This window comes from Calliphora vicina, chromosome 4 (genome assembly GCF_958450345.1).
Source record: "Calliphora vicina chromosome 4, idCalVici1.1, whole genome shotgun sequence".
Classification (NCBI taxonomy): domain Eukaryota; kingdom Metazoa; phylum Arthropoda; class Insecta; order Diptera; family Calliphoridae; genus Calliphora; species Calliphora vicina.
Genome location: NC_088783.1, coordinates 41,585,177 through 41,602,277, shown reverse-complemented (window position 1 = coordinate 41,602,277; position 17,101 = coordinate 41,585,177). Strand labels below are relative to the sequence as shown.

Sequence of the window (17,101 nt, the reverse complement as noted above, 5' to 3'; positions counted from 1 at the left end):
TAACTCCTGTCAAAATTTCAACAAGCTGCGTCATTTACTATATTTCGTTTTGGCCGTACAAGCGCGGAAGATGTCGAATGTTCTGGACGCTCAGTTAAGGTCTCTACACCCGAAACAATTGAAAAAATCACGATATGTTGTTGTCCGATCGGAGATTGAAAGTGCGACAGATTGTAGAAGCCATATGGATCTCACATGGCTCAGTGATCAGGGAGGGACAATGAAGGCAATTGTATTGCTGATTACTTGGCGGGAATAGGAGCCTTGATGTCGGAATACAAAATAGAATTCGGGTTAAAATTTTTTTCCGATTTTGACCCATTGTAGGTCCAACTTACTATGGTCTTATATACGTCGCACAGTGGTATGAGAAAAAAAAGATGGAAATAAATCTGTAACTTCTAAACCCATAGTCCAATTTGAATGAAATTTCACATGCACAAAGAGGAAGTGTTGTCGAGTTTAAGTTTTGAATTTGGACCTCATGACCCCACCTGGACCAGGGGTCCCTAAAGTAGGACACCTTGGGTATGTTCAATTTTAAAAATGATCCTATTTCTTCGTTTGTGTTCCGATTTAAAAAAATTGCATATATAGAATCTTCTCATCGAGCACTACATAAAACCTCGTCGTAGCTATCAATTATCTTTTATAGCTTAGGAGATATTCGCATATCAAAATTAAATTTTAAACATTTTTACCCACCCTACTCCAGTTTTTTGATGACCGTGGTTCCAAATATTTCCCGATTTTCTCCACTTTTTTAACAACAGATGTATATATCAAATAAAGAAAGAATTGGTTAAAAATCATGACTGAGTCCAAAGTTACATGCATTTGAATTTAAAAAAATAAAAAAGGCGATATTTCGTTATTTTTTGGGGAAAAAAGTACTTTTATTCTTTTTAAGTTATCTAAAAAATTTCTAAGAGGATGTATAATGAATTTGTACTTTTTTAAAAGCTAACTTTACATCAAATATTTTAAATGAAAAAAAATTATAATTTTTGATACCGAGGGGACCAGGTCCATTCAAAAAATGCCTATTTTTATGTAAAATTCAATTTTAGAGCAAAAATTCTCAAATCGCATAGTCGATATCAAATTATAATAATCTATTTTAGATGGCCCTATATGTTATTAATTATTTTGTAAAGTGTTCCGATAACCCCGCCCCTAGTATGGATATTATAGGCAAAAAAATAAAAAATCCCATTTTTGGAATTTTTCAATACTTTTTTGGGAATTGCGGGATTCCTGATTACAAATTTCAAAATTTGTATCTATGCCAAAACTTATTAAAAAGCATTTTTTGTCATATTTTTCAAAAAAGTATTCCATGAATTTGTTCACTGTCAAAAGTTATATACATTATTGGAAAGTAGACATAATCTTCTATTCCTTGATATATAACATGTCGTGGTGGGGTCATGAGGTCCGAGTTCAAAACTTAAACTCGACAACACTTCCTCTTTGCGTATGTGAAATTTCGTTTAAATTGAACTAAGGGTTTAGAAGTAACAGATTTATTTCCCTCTTTTTTTTCACATACCACTGTCCGTCGTTGCAAAGGTCTTTGAAATATCTATCATTAGATATCCATATTGTCTATATTAATGACTTTGTATTCCAGATATAGGTCAAAAATCGAGGTTGTCCTGTTTTTTTCCTCATATCTCAGCCATTTGTGGACCGATTCGGATCCCGAAGATATCTGGGGTCTTTAGAAAATTGATTTCAACAGACAGAAGGACATAGCTTAATCGACTCCGCTATCTATAAGGATCCAGAATATATATAATTTATAGGGTCGGAAATGAAAAATGTAGAAATTACAAACGGAATGACAAACTTATATACATATACCCTTCTCACGAAGGTGAAGGGTATAAAAAATCAGCGGTGTCCTTAAGACTTTGCATAGTATACAGGGGAAATGTCAGCAGACACTCAGTAAATAGTCACCTAAGATGACTTTAATTTTCAACTGAGTACATATTTCTTAGCTATTTTAATGCAGACCGTTAATTTTTAAATTAAAAGTCTCTGTTCACTTCCGGTAAATTTCAAAAACATACTTTAAACAACTAGCTTCTCCTCTGGCTTGACTGGGTCATACCATATACACACATGATTATTAATAAAAGAATAAGTTAAAATTTAATTTTTTTAATTAAATTTTCACAAAAATCAAATTTAAAATTTTACGTAACACAGATACACACACAAACACACGCGGAAACAGAACCTGCACACCAACACATTTCACTGCAGTAAAATTTAGTATTAAATTTATATTTATTTTCTTTTCTCTTCTTGTGTAAATATATGGATGTGTGGTGTGTTGTTGTTTTTTTTGGGTTGATTAAATTATTTTGTGTTTATTTTTTTTTATTTATTTATTTTTCATATTAATAAATTTTTTATTTGTTCTGTTTCTTTTTCTGTATTCACTTTGAATATTTCTCCATTATTGTATTATAACGTAGTAAATAAATAAATAAATAAGTAAGTAAGTGAGATACAAGATATTTGTGTGAGTATTCAATAGTTTCATATTATTTCAATTTCAATTTTATTTTTTTTTTCACTTTATTTGTTTCTGTTTTTATATTGTATTATTTAGCTGGTGCTGTTATTATTATTATTGTATTATTTGTTAGTAGTTTTTATTTGAACCACTCCCTACTTGAAGAAAAAATAAATAATTTACATTTTTAGTTTGAAATTTTATACTTTTGTTGTAAATATTTTAAGTAATTTTTGTTGCCTTTTTACTATATGTAGTCGATGTTGTTGTTATTGTTGTTGCTGTCGATTTCTTTCGTATAAATATTTTATGATTGTCTATCGTTTTAAGTTATTTATTTATTTAATTTTGTAAATATGTTTTTCTTTTTCAACAAGTTTTGTATCTAGCAACGTTGTTCTTTTATTTTTTGTTAATGTCATTCTGGCAAATTTTTTTTTAACAAAATAATATTTATAGTTTGGTTTTGTAAAAACCAAAAATCGATTTACAATAAGCGATTGTAAATAGTAATAGTGTGCAAATTAAAACAAGACTTGCATACACAATTTTAGCTGATTTTATTATCATTATTATTTATTTTATGGCAAAATACCTTCGAAATTATTAATTAGGTAACAGAACTGAGAATTATATAAACAACAATCTTCGTTATTAACAAAATCAAACTATGTATATTGATCATAATTTATCAGGTTTCGTAATCGAAAATTATTTTAAAACTTTTTGGAAAGTAATAAAAAATGTATGACATTTCAGTACTTTTAAACAAATCGAGGGCCTATATTCAAAACCCTCTATCTTTGATAACTGAAATCTAAATAATTATTTTTTTTTTTTAAAGTGCAAAACCAACTGATCATTTCATACATATACATTGAATATTTTTGAAAAGCAAAACCCTCTATCTATCACAAAGTCCACAATAATGCAACATTTTAAAAACCAATTATATGTGAGATTCAGTAGTTGCTTTAAAAAAATATTGTAGAATACCGAATTTTAATAACTCAAGTAATACACGAAAATAAACAGTTTTTTGGCTCTCCTGAAAAGTTGTGTTTTTCAAGATAGAGGTTTTTGAATATAGGCCCTCGATATGCTACTTTTGTCGTGCTAAGAAAGTCCTTTGGAGTAATTAACTTAAAATGTAAGGATCGGAAATGCAATGTTACATGGATCATTCGCTAATAACGCCTTTACTTTGTGACTCTCGAGGTCCCTGTAAGATACTTCTAACAAATTTGATCAGATTCATAGTGAAATATTTTTGAGACAGTTCAGATCATGAAAGAGATATTTTAGCCAGAGCTTTGAATTAATTATTCATTCCAAATATTCAAAAGAATAAATTTTTTATTAATTTTTCAATCAAATTAAGTATTCTCTTTCCATTCCATTAAAGGATTTGTTACGAATTAATTCTTTGTCTTAATTCCTTACCTCCATTAACACGAAGTCTGGTTATGCCTTAACTAATAGTTATACAGTCGGTTAAAATTATTGTTGTATGAAAACTGTCAGTATAACTATTAGTTAAAACATAACCCGACTTCGTATTACTGGGGGTTAGTACTTTAAACGTATTGAATTCATTCATTTGAGAATTCATTCTTTATAGAATTAATATGGATTGAAACATTCACGTTTTCTGTAATTCAAATCCATTACAGAAATATATTACTAAAATCTATTAAAAAAAGGCTTTAGATAGTTTTTATACCCTTCACCTTCGTGATAAGGGTATAAAGTATATATATTCTGGATCCTTATAGATAGCGGATTAACCCATGTCCGTCTGTCTGTTGAAATCAACTTTCCGAAGCCCCCAAATAACTTACATATACAATTCATACATCAATATCTCCGATATTCTTCCGGCTCAGTTTCTATTTAAAATGGAGAAAATCGGTCCACAAATGGCTGAGATATGAGGAAAAAACCAGGACAACCTCGATTTTTTACCTATTTTTGACCTATATCTGGATTACTAAGTCTTTAATATAGACAATATGGATATCTAATGATAGATATTTCAAAGACCTTTGCAACGACGTATATTGGACCTACAATGGGTCAAAACCGGAAAAAATAATTTTGAACCCGATTTTTTTTTACCAAAAGTTTTTTTTCGCTAAATATTAAAAAAAAATAATTGAAAAACAAAAAAAAAATTTTTTAAATTTAAAATAAAAAATTTTATTTAAAATATTTTAAAAAAACAATTCGAAATTTTTTTTTCAAAAATTGAAAAAAACAACTTTGAAAAAAAAAATTAATTTTGTTTATTTAAAATTTTTATTTTGAAATACAATTTGGTGAAGGGTATATAAGATTCGACACAGCCGAATATAGCCCTCTTTTTTCAATTCATATTTTGTAAATGATTAAAAGCAAAACAAAACCAAATCTGGATGAAGAAATAATATATTCATTCAATTTGTATTAGATTTAAATTATTGGGTGTATGACTTAAAAATGCGGAATTTTTTTTAAAGTTTTAGCTTTTGTTTTGAAACATTTGTACAATATAAATTTATTCAAAGTATTGGTCATTGTTAGCTATGACCTTTTCCCATCTTTCTGGCAACATATGGATTCCAAGCCAAAATAAATGCTCAGACCGAGAAAGAATCAAGCCAATATCGGATACTCTGTTCCAAAGTAACGGGTCACTGTCTGAACTAAAAAGCGAGGGAAAAAAAATTCCCAACCACTTCATTCTAAATACTTTTTAATAGTTATTGCAATATGTGGCCGAACGTTGCGATGATAGAATATTACGGTTTCATGTCTGACCGTATATTCTGGGCGTTTTTCTACCAATAATCGTTTCAGGTACAGGTTACCTGTGATGGTCTGGCCAGATTTCAACAGCTCATAATAGATAGGACCCTTTTGATCGCACCAAATACCTTAGAGCCATGGATGTTTGGCTTTGGTGTCGATATTTGGCCGGTCTTCCCATACGATCTCTTACGCTTCGGATTATCGTAATGGATCCATTTTTCATCGCAAGTAATGATACGGTGCAAAAATGATTTTTTTATAGTGTTGAAGCTGCATTTCAGATATACAAAAGCTTGAGTAGCTCTACCAATGATTTTGCAAGCTCTTGTTGAGTTTGACAACAATTTTCATGGAGTAATACCTTCATGTCAAAATCGTTGAAACCGATGGATTATCATAAGCTTCGGTGAGCGATCGATGTGCTTCAGCGGCATTTTTTTAAATTAGAGAAGTAAAGCAAAACTTCCCGTATATGACGCTTTGTTGACACAAAATTCGCAATGCATTAAAACAAAAAACCACATTCAAAATATACGAATTCCCAATACAATTTTCCATGGTTACAACATTAGAGGTACAATCTCGTGATGGAATCTCCAATATCCTAAGCATATGTGTACAAAACACGTTTAAAATTGATCTGTATCCGATCCAGTCATCTTAAAAATGTTCTCCCAAACTTCCTCCTAAATAGTATTTGGTTTTTTAGAAATGCGAGATTTTTACGTGGGATATTAGCAACCAAGACCAGCCCCTTTTGATAACCGTACGGGAGTATTTTTTGTGAAAAATGTGTTGCTATTAAATTATCTTGTCTTGGAGTAGATTTACGATTCCATTTTCATGAAATTTTTTTATAATTTGTGAAACTGCTGATTTATTAACATAGTGCAACACATAAAATGCAAACTCCTTCTGGAGTGGAATTTCTCGAAGTACTAACTAACAAAGCCCCCATTTGGACATTGAGCCACAGTTTCGTCTCATTTTCCAGAAAACCATACTAACTCGACAAAGTTTTGTCTATGTTCGACCAGTGTATAAATGCAATCGAAAAGACATATCGATCTTATTACTTTAGAGTTGAGGAGGATCGGATAAATAACATATAAAATCAGTAATATACTGAGATTTAATAGAAAATTCGATTAGAATAATGCAATTTTGGCAAAATATAATTAAATACTGTTGCTTATTGATCCTAATGGTTGGAAAAGCGTTCACAATATTGTACAATAAATACAGGTAGATAATTTTCAAGTTTTTATAAATTCTGATTATGTTTTGGAGTTCAGAAAGCAGTTTTCTAGACTCCGACCAAAGTCGTTTTTCTTCAGACCAAAAAACGGAATCTGATTGATTTTTTTTGATGAATACTGACGAAATACTGAGTTTAAGGAACAGGTGTTTGCATTTTTAAAACATTGTATTATTCCATGAACTAAATAAAACATCCTTGAATCTTTTGTAAAAATAATTATACTCAAATCAAAACTTTTTATAATTACAGATCGAACGTGGCGATACACTGCCCCAACAAGTGTGCATAACCTGTGCCAAAAACACCATATCGGCCTGTCTGTTCAAAAAGAAATGTGAAGATGCTGATAATTTCTACAGACAACAATTGCTAATACGTAAAATCGAAAGCAAATCCGATCACACAAATACCGTTGAAACGGAAGACGAGGATGAGGTTGCTAATGATATGACAAATGGGCAAATTCACAAACTGGCCGCCAATAAAAGTGACGAGGAACTCGAATTGGATGAACACAATTATAAACATCAGCTACATCGTCAAATAAATGGTGGCGATCATAGATTGGAAGATGCTGGTGATAATGAAAATCATGAAATTGACGATGATGATGATCATCATCATGGTCATGTGGTAGAGGATGATGGTGAAATAAAAAGTGCCAATGGACAAAAACCTGCATTTGATTTTAATTCGATACGTTTGATGCATGAGTACATGCAACAGCATTTAAGCAAATTAAATGGCATCCAGCGTAATGGCGGAAGTGATGATGAGGCGGCCGAGGGTACAGCAAGTGAAACTGATCAAGACGATGATGATGAAGATGGACCGTTGCCATTGATACCGGAAATTGAGTTAATAACACCGTCCGAGGATGGAGGCGCAGGCGCTACTGTTACCAATGGTACAGCCTCGGCGGTCGATGCTACTTCTGGCATGACACACATGCGTGGCTATCAATGTCCGCACTGTTTTCAAATATTCGAAATGAAACAAGTTCTAAAGGCGCACATGCAAAGTGTTCATGGCACCTCGGGTCCCGTCTATGAGTGTACGAATTGTAAGAAGACCTACTTTTACAAACGTTTCCTGGAGAAACACATACGTCGTGGTCGTTGTGTTAAGAAAAGACGTAATCAAACGTGAGTAGTTTTTTTTTGGGGGGTTTCTAAATTTAAGAACTAATTTAATATTAAAATTTTTAGGCGACCCATGCAATGTACCGACTGCAATGTTTTATTCCCTACTGGTCATCATTTGGGCTGGCATAAACGTACTGGCTGCCCCTCGAAAACAGCAAAAATGTAAGTTTGATTGTCTTAGAAACGAATATATTGGAAGTAATACAAATTTTTGTTTAATTTTAGGCCTCTGCAACAACTTTTCAAACAAAATATCGTGCAATATAACAATTTTCCCAGACGCATTGGTATACGAAAACCGGAAAATGCTATTTATCTTCATAATCGAAAGTAAGTAGATCAAAAGATATTTATTTTTTATAGATTACTAGTTGACCGCCCCGCCCCGGCTTCGACCGGTAGCATTTACTAATGTTAGTTCTTCAAGTTTCTCCAACACACATACACCTGCCTGTTCTTATTTATTTGCAAATAAAATATCTAAATTTGTACTGAGTACTTTAGGGAGCTTTTTTATTACAGTTGACTGGACTCAAAAAAATAAATTTCCGAGTTTTACCCGGAATTTTTTAATTTTTTTCTTTGCAACGAATAAAAAAAAATCAGCTGTTCTCACGTGATGCCATTACATACATGGACCATTTCATTTTTATATAAGTAGATCAAATGATATGTATTTTTTATAGATTATTAGTTTTAGTAGGAGACCGTAGACGAACGAATGGCGACAAATTCTATTAATTTTGAACTAGAGTTTATTGTGTATTAGTATTAAAACTTAAAGTGAAAATGGCTTTATAATATTTCTTCTTTAATTTTGCAGAATTATCATGGCCAACAATAAACGCAAGGGCAGAACTCGCATTAAATTGGACGCCAAGAAAATCGCCCTGGCCAAGCAATTGATCTTACGAGAAGCCACTACCACAGTCATTGCTAATGAATTGAATATATCACGAACATTTGCCTGGCGTCTGCGTAAAAGTCTCGTCAATGGTGTCAGTTTACACGAGCGAGTCATCGATCCACCCGAAGATGAGGAGGACGATAATGATAACAACGAGGCAGAGATGCCAAATAATGAAGAAAGTGAAATGTTAAATATAGAAAAACCCGAAAATCAACTAAATCATCAGCCCTTTACCGAGCACATTAAACGTGAGCGAGCAGCTACTGAAGATGAAGAGGAAGAGGATCATGATAATAATAATCAAGAATCAGATAATGAAGATCACCACCGGCAACTAGAACAACATCACCTGGAACTGCAGCAACAACAACAACAATTAATAAGAGAAAATAATAATGTTAGTGTAGCCACTTCCGTAATACAACGAACAAATGAATTGAAATTAAATAATGCTCAGCAGCAGCAACAATTATCAACAACAACAAACGCCATATTAGAACAACATAAATTGCACAATAAAATATCTGTAGTACAACAACAAAGACTTATGGAAATCAATAAAAATGCTCACCTAGATAACAATGATACTGCTACCGATACGGACAGTGATAATGATGATGATCCCGACTCAAATCATCGTCATCATCAATATCAACGTCATAAACAACAACAACAAAACCAACAAGAGACTGAACATGTAAATAGTCAACAACAACAACAGCAACAAATACAACAATCTTTATATTTACAAAAATCAACTACTTTAAAAGACCCAGAAGATGCTCAAGCGATTCCTTTGGGCAATGGTAAAAAACTACCGCTTTTGAACCATTTATCTCCAGCTGTAGCGGCTGCAATGTAAGTTCAAGTTATAATTTTTAATAAATTTAAATTCATTTTTAATAAATTGAATGTATTTTTGTTTATTTTAGCCACCAATTACCTGTAAATCTTTCAATACGTCCGATTGCTTCTATGCAGAATAACGAAACGTAAGTGAAATTAATTATATCAATTAAATTAACTCAACATTTCACTTTAATCTTATTTATAAACTATTTACTAAATTTCCCTAATTACAGATCATCGAACAACATCAGTGGTTCCAAAAAGAAGCCACGCAAACCGAATGTCTTTATAGACGATGAAAAATATGCCATGGCCAAAATGTTGGTGGCACAAAATGCCTCAACTATGGAAATTGCCAAGGCACTGAATGTCTCACAAATGACTGCCTGGAAGCTAAGAGATGCCATAATTAAGGGAGTACCCCTGTCGTATCGCAATAGACGTGATATCCGTATGACCATGATGAGGCACGATGAAGACACGGGCAGTGTGCTAAGTGAGGGCAGCGATACGAGACGTGAAACCGATACGGAAAGGCAACAACAGGCTTTGCTGGTGCAACAGCAATTGGATCATCAGCAAAAATTACAGCAGCAGCATTTACAGCAGCAACAACAAATACAACAACTGCTACAGAGACAACAACAGTTGCAACAGCAGCAGCAACAACTGGAACAGCAAAAGCAACAACGACAACAGGAAAGAGAACGTGAACAGCAGCAACAACTGCTGCAAAAGCAGAAAAAACAACTGCAGCAGCAGCAGCAACAGTCAACGCAACAAATCCAGCCACTAGAACAAAAACACACAAATCCTAGGCGTCGTCTTAAGGCAGCCGAACGTGAAGTTCGAGACAAAGAAATAACGCGAGAAATTCTAGAATTAATTAAAGAAGACAACAACATACAATACTGGAAAGTGTCGGCACGACTGGCGGAAAAGGGTTACGCTATTTCGCCCTCTTCGGTGTGTCAGAAATTAAAATCGATGGGCATACACAGGCGCTGGAAGCCTGGCGACAAACCGCCCCTCATCGATATGGAACAACTTAAGGGCAACACAAATGCCGCCAACCATATCACCACCACCACCAGCAGTATGGCAGCTTTAGCCACTGCGGCAGCTAATGCACAAAATGCATCCTCATCGGCCGATGAAAGTTATGAGCAACAATTCGACATGAGTGGTGCTCATTTCTTAAGTGCCTTTACCACACGTTAACAAAATTCAGACAACAGAGCAGCAATACATATTGAACGAATATCCCTTAAGGATTAAGGAGGTAATATTTAGCAGTATGTGTGAAGTAGTAGGTAGTAGTTAAACTTGTAGTTGAAGTTGTAGAAATATTATTAGTTTAAATTAGAACATATTTTAGCTTTAATTTATAGCTAAACTGAACTTTGGAGTTATAATTTGGAGCTTGACAAATTATTTGTTGCTATTAGTTTAATATTTGCTTTGTTATCGCATTCGTCAGATTTGCCGGTTTTATTGAGAAGCCCAGTAATAAGAAAATTAATGATTCATTAAAAGTATTAGCTAGATGAAATATATTATTGCACCATTAATCGATTTCGTATCCTTCCCAATTGCGATATTATTAAGCCTTTTTAGTTGATAGATTGTCAAAAAACTCCAATAACAATATCGCCAAAATGTTATGACGATATCGCCAAATATTCTTCTACACTATGTGAATTGTTGTATTGGAATTTGTCGCTAAATAGAATCTAAAGAAAATCAAAATTTATTATTGTTTTCGCTTTAAAAAAAAAACAATGAAACGGTAGCGAAATTCCCACTATTCGTAGAAAACTACACTCGCAAACTTTGGAACACAACAACTAAATATATGAGACCGTGGTTTACTACACCTTGTAAGACTATAAAAATTGCAACCAACATTCAGAGTTTCCTGATAAAATTAATAAATAAACTTTAAAACAAAAGCGATATTTAATAGCGGAAATCGCTCTTCGTTGCAAACTACATCTTCGTTTGCTATGGTAATTTTAATTGAAACTACCCCTGTTTTGAAGGTCACAATAACAAAAAATATGAAACTTTGATTCACTACACTTGAGCAAATTTGCAAGATTAAAATCAATTGCAAACTGATAAATATGCAAGACATTTTTGCCCATCAAACACATAGTATTGATCTTAAATTGAGAATGATTGCAAATGTTTGAGAATGCTTTGATAGTTTTTGAAAATAATGCTTCTCCTTAAACATTTTTTTTTTAAACCTGCAAATCTGATTAGTACTAGAGCAAAGCGATTATTTAAACTATGATTTTGGGCGTAAAATATTATTAGATTATGTCAAGGTTATTTATGATAAATGATGACTTAATTTAAATGTATTTAGGTGAAATATTAAAAAAATACTCGGTAATTAAATTCGAGGGGAGATACTTTCGAATTTCTATGTATTTGCATATAAATTCCAACATTTTCTTTTAACGAATCAGCCATTTGTGGGCTGATTTGATCGATTTTAAATAGCAACCGAAGCGGGACTATAGCGGATATATTGATGTATGAATCATGTATGTAAGTTATTTGAGGGCTACGGAATATTGATTTCAACATACAGACGTGCATGCATACTTACAACAGTGTAACAGAAGCAAGTATGCAAGACCTTGGCTCCCAATGACACGCTGTGTAAAATTGAAATTATTTCCCAATGTATATGCAAAAGAAGGCCTTTAGGAAGACCTGTTTACTGCATCGTATTTCCGCTGTTTTTCTTTTCCGTTGCTCTCTATCACTAATATAAAATATTATCTTATAAATCCCTCTCTCAGTGATATAACACAAACAACGATTAATGGTTAAGACTGTGAAATTACCATTGAAATGAAAATGGGTGGACCCGTAATTTTCGATCTCTGTTAAAAAGTCAAGATAATACGAGTAATATCCAATTTGAACTACATAATTCCTAAAAAGTATTATTTATTTAACTGCTGTGGAATTAATTTGTATTTTACCAATGAAATTAAGTCATCATTTAAATCTCATTTAAACTCAGAAAACTCCAATTTTTTCACACTCAAGTGGGAATTATGAAAAATATACATAATTAAATAAATATAACCTAAAATAATTAATGTAAATTAAAAAACAGAAAAACATTCCTCTTTTAAAAAACATATTTTTATACAATTTTATTTTTCCGCAACCCTAGTGAGTCTATAATAATTTTATTTTTATTATTTTAAATTCCTTTAAAAGTATTTTGTAGTATTTTGTCTTACAAACAAACAAAAAATGACTTCTTTTTAAAAGACATGATTAGTTTTTATTATTATTATTTAAAACAAATTTCCAATATATTATTTATAAAAGAAACAACATTATTTACATTAATAATATATTTATTTTAAGGTTTTTCGTTATAGAAAATATGTATTTTTAATTTTACACAAACAAATCCTTGCTTAAGAACAAATTTAAAAATTGTATTTAATTTTTAAACTCTAATAAACTGAACTCAAATATAAATTAAAAAGAAAAACAAAACAAACATGAAAATAAAATAAAAAAGTGCAATTAAAAAGAATAATAAAATAAAAAATCACACACACATTTTTCAGGTTAATCAGGAAAAATGTTTTAAGCAATAAACAAACAAAAAATATAAAGTATTTTTATAAAAAAAACCATTAAAAAGAATTCTTTATAATTAATTTAAAAGAAAACAAACTAAAAATAATTATAATTTTAAGCAGCTTTTAACAAATACAATGAACAAAAAGACAAATTATGATTTATGTTTTAAGTTTTTGAAATTTTAATTATTATTTTTTTTTAATATTAAACTGAAAGTGATTTATTTACAAAACATTTCAATTTATTATCATAATTTTTTTTTTTTAAATATTTTATCAAATAAAATATTAGTTTTAAAACAAACAAATGAATATTTAAAACAAGTAAAAATAGTTGTGCCTCTTAATGAAAACCCTTAAAATATTAGAGTTAGAGTTATAAACCATAATAAATAAACTAAAATGAAACGATTTATTGGAAATAGTTATCAGTAATCGTTATTATTTGACTGGCAGCCTTTAAAACAAATTAAATAGTAATTACAAACAACAACAAAATATTTATATATAAAAAATATTTAATGCACCACTCATTTATGGAAAAACCCCATTAAATAAATAAATATATAAAAATCTATTATTAAAAAATCACTGTAGTTTATTAAAAATTGTTTGATCAATGAAGAAATTGAAGAAGAAATTTTAAAAAATCATCTCATATACATGACATATTTAAAATTCATTATTATTATTATTACTATTGTACGAGTGTAATATCATAATTCATTCCGCAATTTTAAAATGAAATAAATTCAATTTTACATAAACAACGTGCATACAAACATAAATAATACACACATGTAATAAAGAAAAAAATATATAAATATATTAAACAACAAAAATCTTGCTAATTTTATTTAAATGAGGTATCAAATTTCAATAAACTACCAATTTTCTGACATTTCACAATTTTGGTTTTATTAGCTGGTTGTGTAAAATTTAAATATTACTTTTTTGTTTAAAGCTTGTAGGATTTTAAAGGTATGGTCACTACTTTTTGGTTTATTTATAGAAAAAGATATCGCCGATAAAATGCCATGATTAAAATTGAAAAAGGCTTTCAACTTTAGTTTTTATAAGCGTTTAAACCAAAAACGCCCATATTTCCCCAAGTGGGCGTGGCTTTAGGCAAAAAAATATCCGATCATCTGAAAGTCCAATTCCAAATCTATACGATGGCGAAAACTATAATCTGGAAGCTGTCTTAGTTTTCCAGTTATTACATGTGGAAGAAAATTCGTGATGCACCATTTACCTTCTGCAAGATTATGTTCTCCTAGTACTTGACAAAAAATTGGCATTTTTTGAAAATCATTTTTAGTGGCTGAATTTAATATTTAGAAAATTACTTATATCTCTAACAGATTACGACCAATATATATGAAATTTGAAATGGTTCTAGAAAAAGATATAAGAAACTTGGTTGTTAAGAAAAATTTTGTCAACGCTTAACAATTTTGGTTTTGTAAGCGTTTAAAACTTTAAATTAAAATATCCTTATAGTGTGCATGGCAATAGGCTTATAATTTCTAACTCAGATGGTAGACAATTTTAAACTTTATAAGATAGTGAAGGAATTGTGTGAAATCTCCACATAGTTTTTGAGTTATCACTAATTTAATAAAACTTGTTCCCTTTCAGAAGCGTTTTTTAAGATTAAATTTGAAATATCTCTCTTTAGTCATAGCTATGGGGTAACAGTTTTTCATTTATTCAAAAGAAGACTTCAAAATCTTTCACCTAAAGAAAAAATCATGTCTAATACTTATTTAATTTTGCAGTTATAAGGTTTAGAAAAACTTTTGACTACGACCCAAAATTCATGTTTCTTGTGCAAAATTTTAATATCACATTTTTGTTCACAGTTTGCAGGATTTTACAGCTATGAACACTATATTTGGTCTCTTTATAGACAAAAGATATCGCCGACAAAATGCCATGATTAAAATTTAAAAAAGCTAAAAACTTTAGTTTTTATAAGCGTTTGAACCTAAAACGCCCATATTTCCCCAAGTGGGCGTGGCTTTGGGCAAAAAAATATCCGATCATCTGAAAGTCCAATTCCAAATCTATACGATGGCGAAAACTATAATCTGGAAGCTGTCTTAGTTTTCCAGTTATTACATGTGGAAGAAAATTCGTGATGCACCATTTACTTCTGCAAGATTATGTTCTCCTAGTACTTCACAAAAAAATTGGAATTTTTGAAAATCATTTTTTAGTGGCATAATTTTATATTTAGAAAATTGCTTATATCTCTAACAGATTACGGCCAATCTATATGAAATTTGAAATGGTTCGAGAAAAATATATAAGAAACTTGGTTGTTAAGAAAAATTTTGTCAACGCTTAACAATTTTGGTTTTGTAAGCGTTTAAAACTTTAAATTAAAATATCCTTATAGTGTACATGGCAATAGGCTTATAATTTCTAACGCTGATGGTAGACAATTTTAAACTCTATAAGATAGTGAAGGAATTGTGTAAAATCTCCACTTAGTTTTTGAGTTATCACTAATTTAATAAAACTTTTTCATTTTCAAAAGCGTTTTTTAAGATTAAATTTGAAATATCTCTTTTTAGCCATTGCTGTGGGGTAATTTTTTTGCATTTATTCAAAGGATGACTTCAAAATCTTTCACCTAAAATAAAAATCATGTCAAATGCTTACTTAATTTTGCAGTTATAAGGTTTAGAAAAACTTTTGACTACGACCCAAAATTCATGTTTCTTGTGCAAAATTTTAATGTCAGATTTTTGTTCACAGTTTGCGTGTTTTTGTAGCTATGGTCACCATATTTGGTTTATTTATAGAAAAAGATATCGCCGATAAAATGCCATGATTAAAATTTAAAAAGGCTTTCAACTTTAGTTTTAATAAGCATTTAATCCTAAAACGCCCATATTTCTCCAAGTGGGCGTGGCTTTGGTCAAAAAAATTATCGATCATATGAAAGCCCACTTATAAATCTATAAGATGGCGAAAACTATAATCTGGAAGCTGTCTTAGTTTTCAAGTTATTACGCGTGGAAAAAAATTTGTTACGCGACATTTACCTTCTGCAAGGTTATGTTCTCCTAGTACTTGACAAAAAAATTGTCAGTTTTAAAAATCATTTTTTAGTGGCATAATTTTATATTTAGAAAATTGCTTATATCTCTAACAGAATACGGACAATCTATATGAAATTTGAAATGGTTCTAGAACAAGATACAATTAACTTGGTTGGTAAGAAAAATTTTGTCAACGCTCGGTTTTATAAGCGATTAAAACTTTAAATTAAAATATCCTCATAGTGGGCATGGCAATAGGCTTATAATTTCTAACGCAGATGGTAGACAATTTAAAACTCTATAAGATAGTGAAGGAATTGTGTAAAATATCCACATAGTTTTTGAGTTATCACTAATTAAATAAAACTTGTTCCCTTTCAGAAGCGTTTTTTAAGATTAAATTTTAAATATCTCTCTTTAGTCATAGCTATGGGGTAACAGTTTTGCATTTATTCAAAAGAAGACTTCAAAATCTTTCACCTAAAGAAAAAATCATGTCAAATGCTTATTTAATTTTGCAGTTATGAGGTTTAGAAAAACTTTTGATTACGACCCAAAATTCATGTTTCTTGTGCAAAATTTTAATATCACATTTTTGTTCACAGTTTGCGTGTTTTTGTAGCTATGGTCACCATATTTGGTCTATTTATAGAAAAAGATATCGCAGACAAAATGCCATGATTAAAATTTAAAAAAGCTAAAAACTTTAGTTTTTATAAGCGTTTAAACCTAAAACGCCCATATTTCCCCAAGTGGGCGTGGCTAAGGGCAAAAAAGTTAACGATCATAGGAAAGCCCACTTCCAAATCTATAAGATGGCGAAAACTATATTCTGGAAGCTGTCTTAGTTTTCCAGTTATTACTTGTGGTAGAAAATTTGTTACGCGACATTTACCTTCTGCAAGATTATGTTCTCCTAGTACTTGACAAAAAATTGACA

The 17,101-nt window shown here is 30.8% G+C and overlaps 1 protein-coding gene across 1 annotated transcript in view; it reads left to right on the top strand.

The window, feature by feature from the left end:
• Nucleotides 1-12,668, top strand: part of LOC135958020 (uncharacterized) — a 48,100-nt gene extending 35,432 nt beyond the window's left edge. Inside the window, exons 3-8 of the mRNA XM_065508884.1 lie at nt 6,831-7,726; nt 7,790-7,888; nt 7,952-8,056; nt 8,550-9,494; nt 9,569-9,628; nt 9,719-12,668. Of these exons, the coding sequence (XP_065364956.1) occupies nt 6,831-7,726; nt 7,790-7,888; nt 7,952-8,056; nt 8,550-9,494; nt 9,569-9,628; nt 9,719-10,706 (3,093 nt within the window). The 3' untranslated portion in view covers nt 10,707-12,668. The remainder of the gene's footprint in view (nt 1-6,830; nt 7,727-7,789; nt 7,889-7,951; nt 8,057-8,549; nt 9,495-9,568; nt 9,629-9,718) is intronic.
• Nucleotides 12,669-17,101: the final 4,433 nt, after the last annotated feature.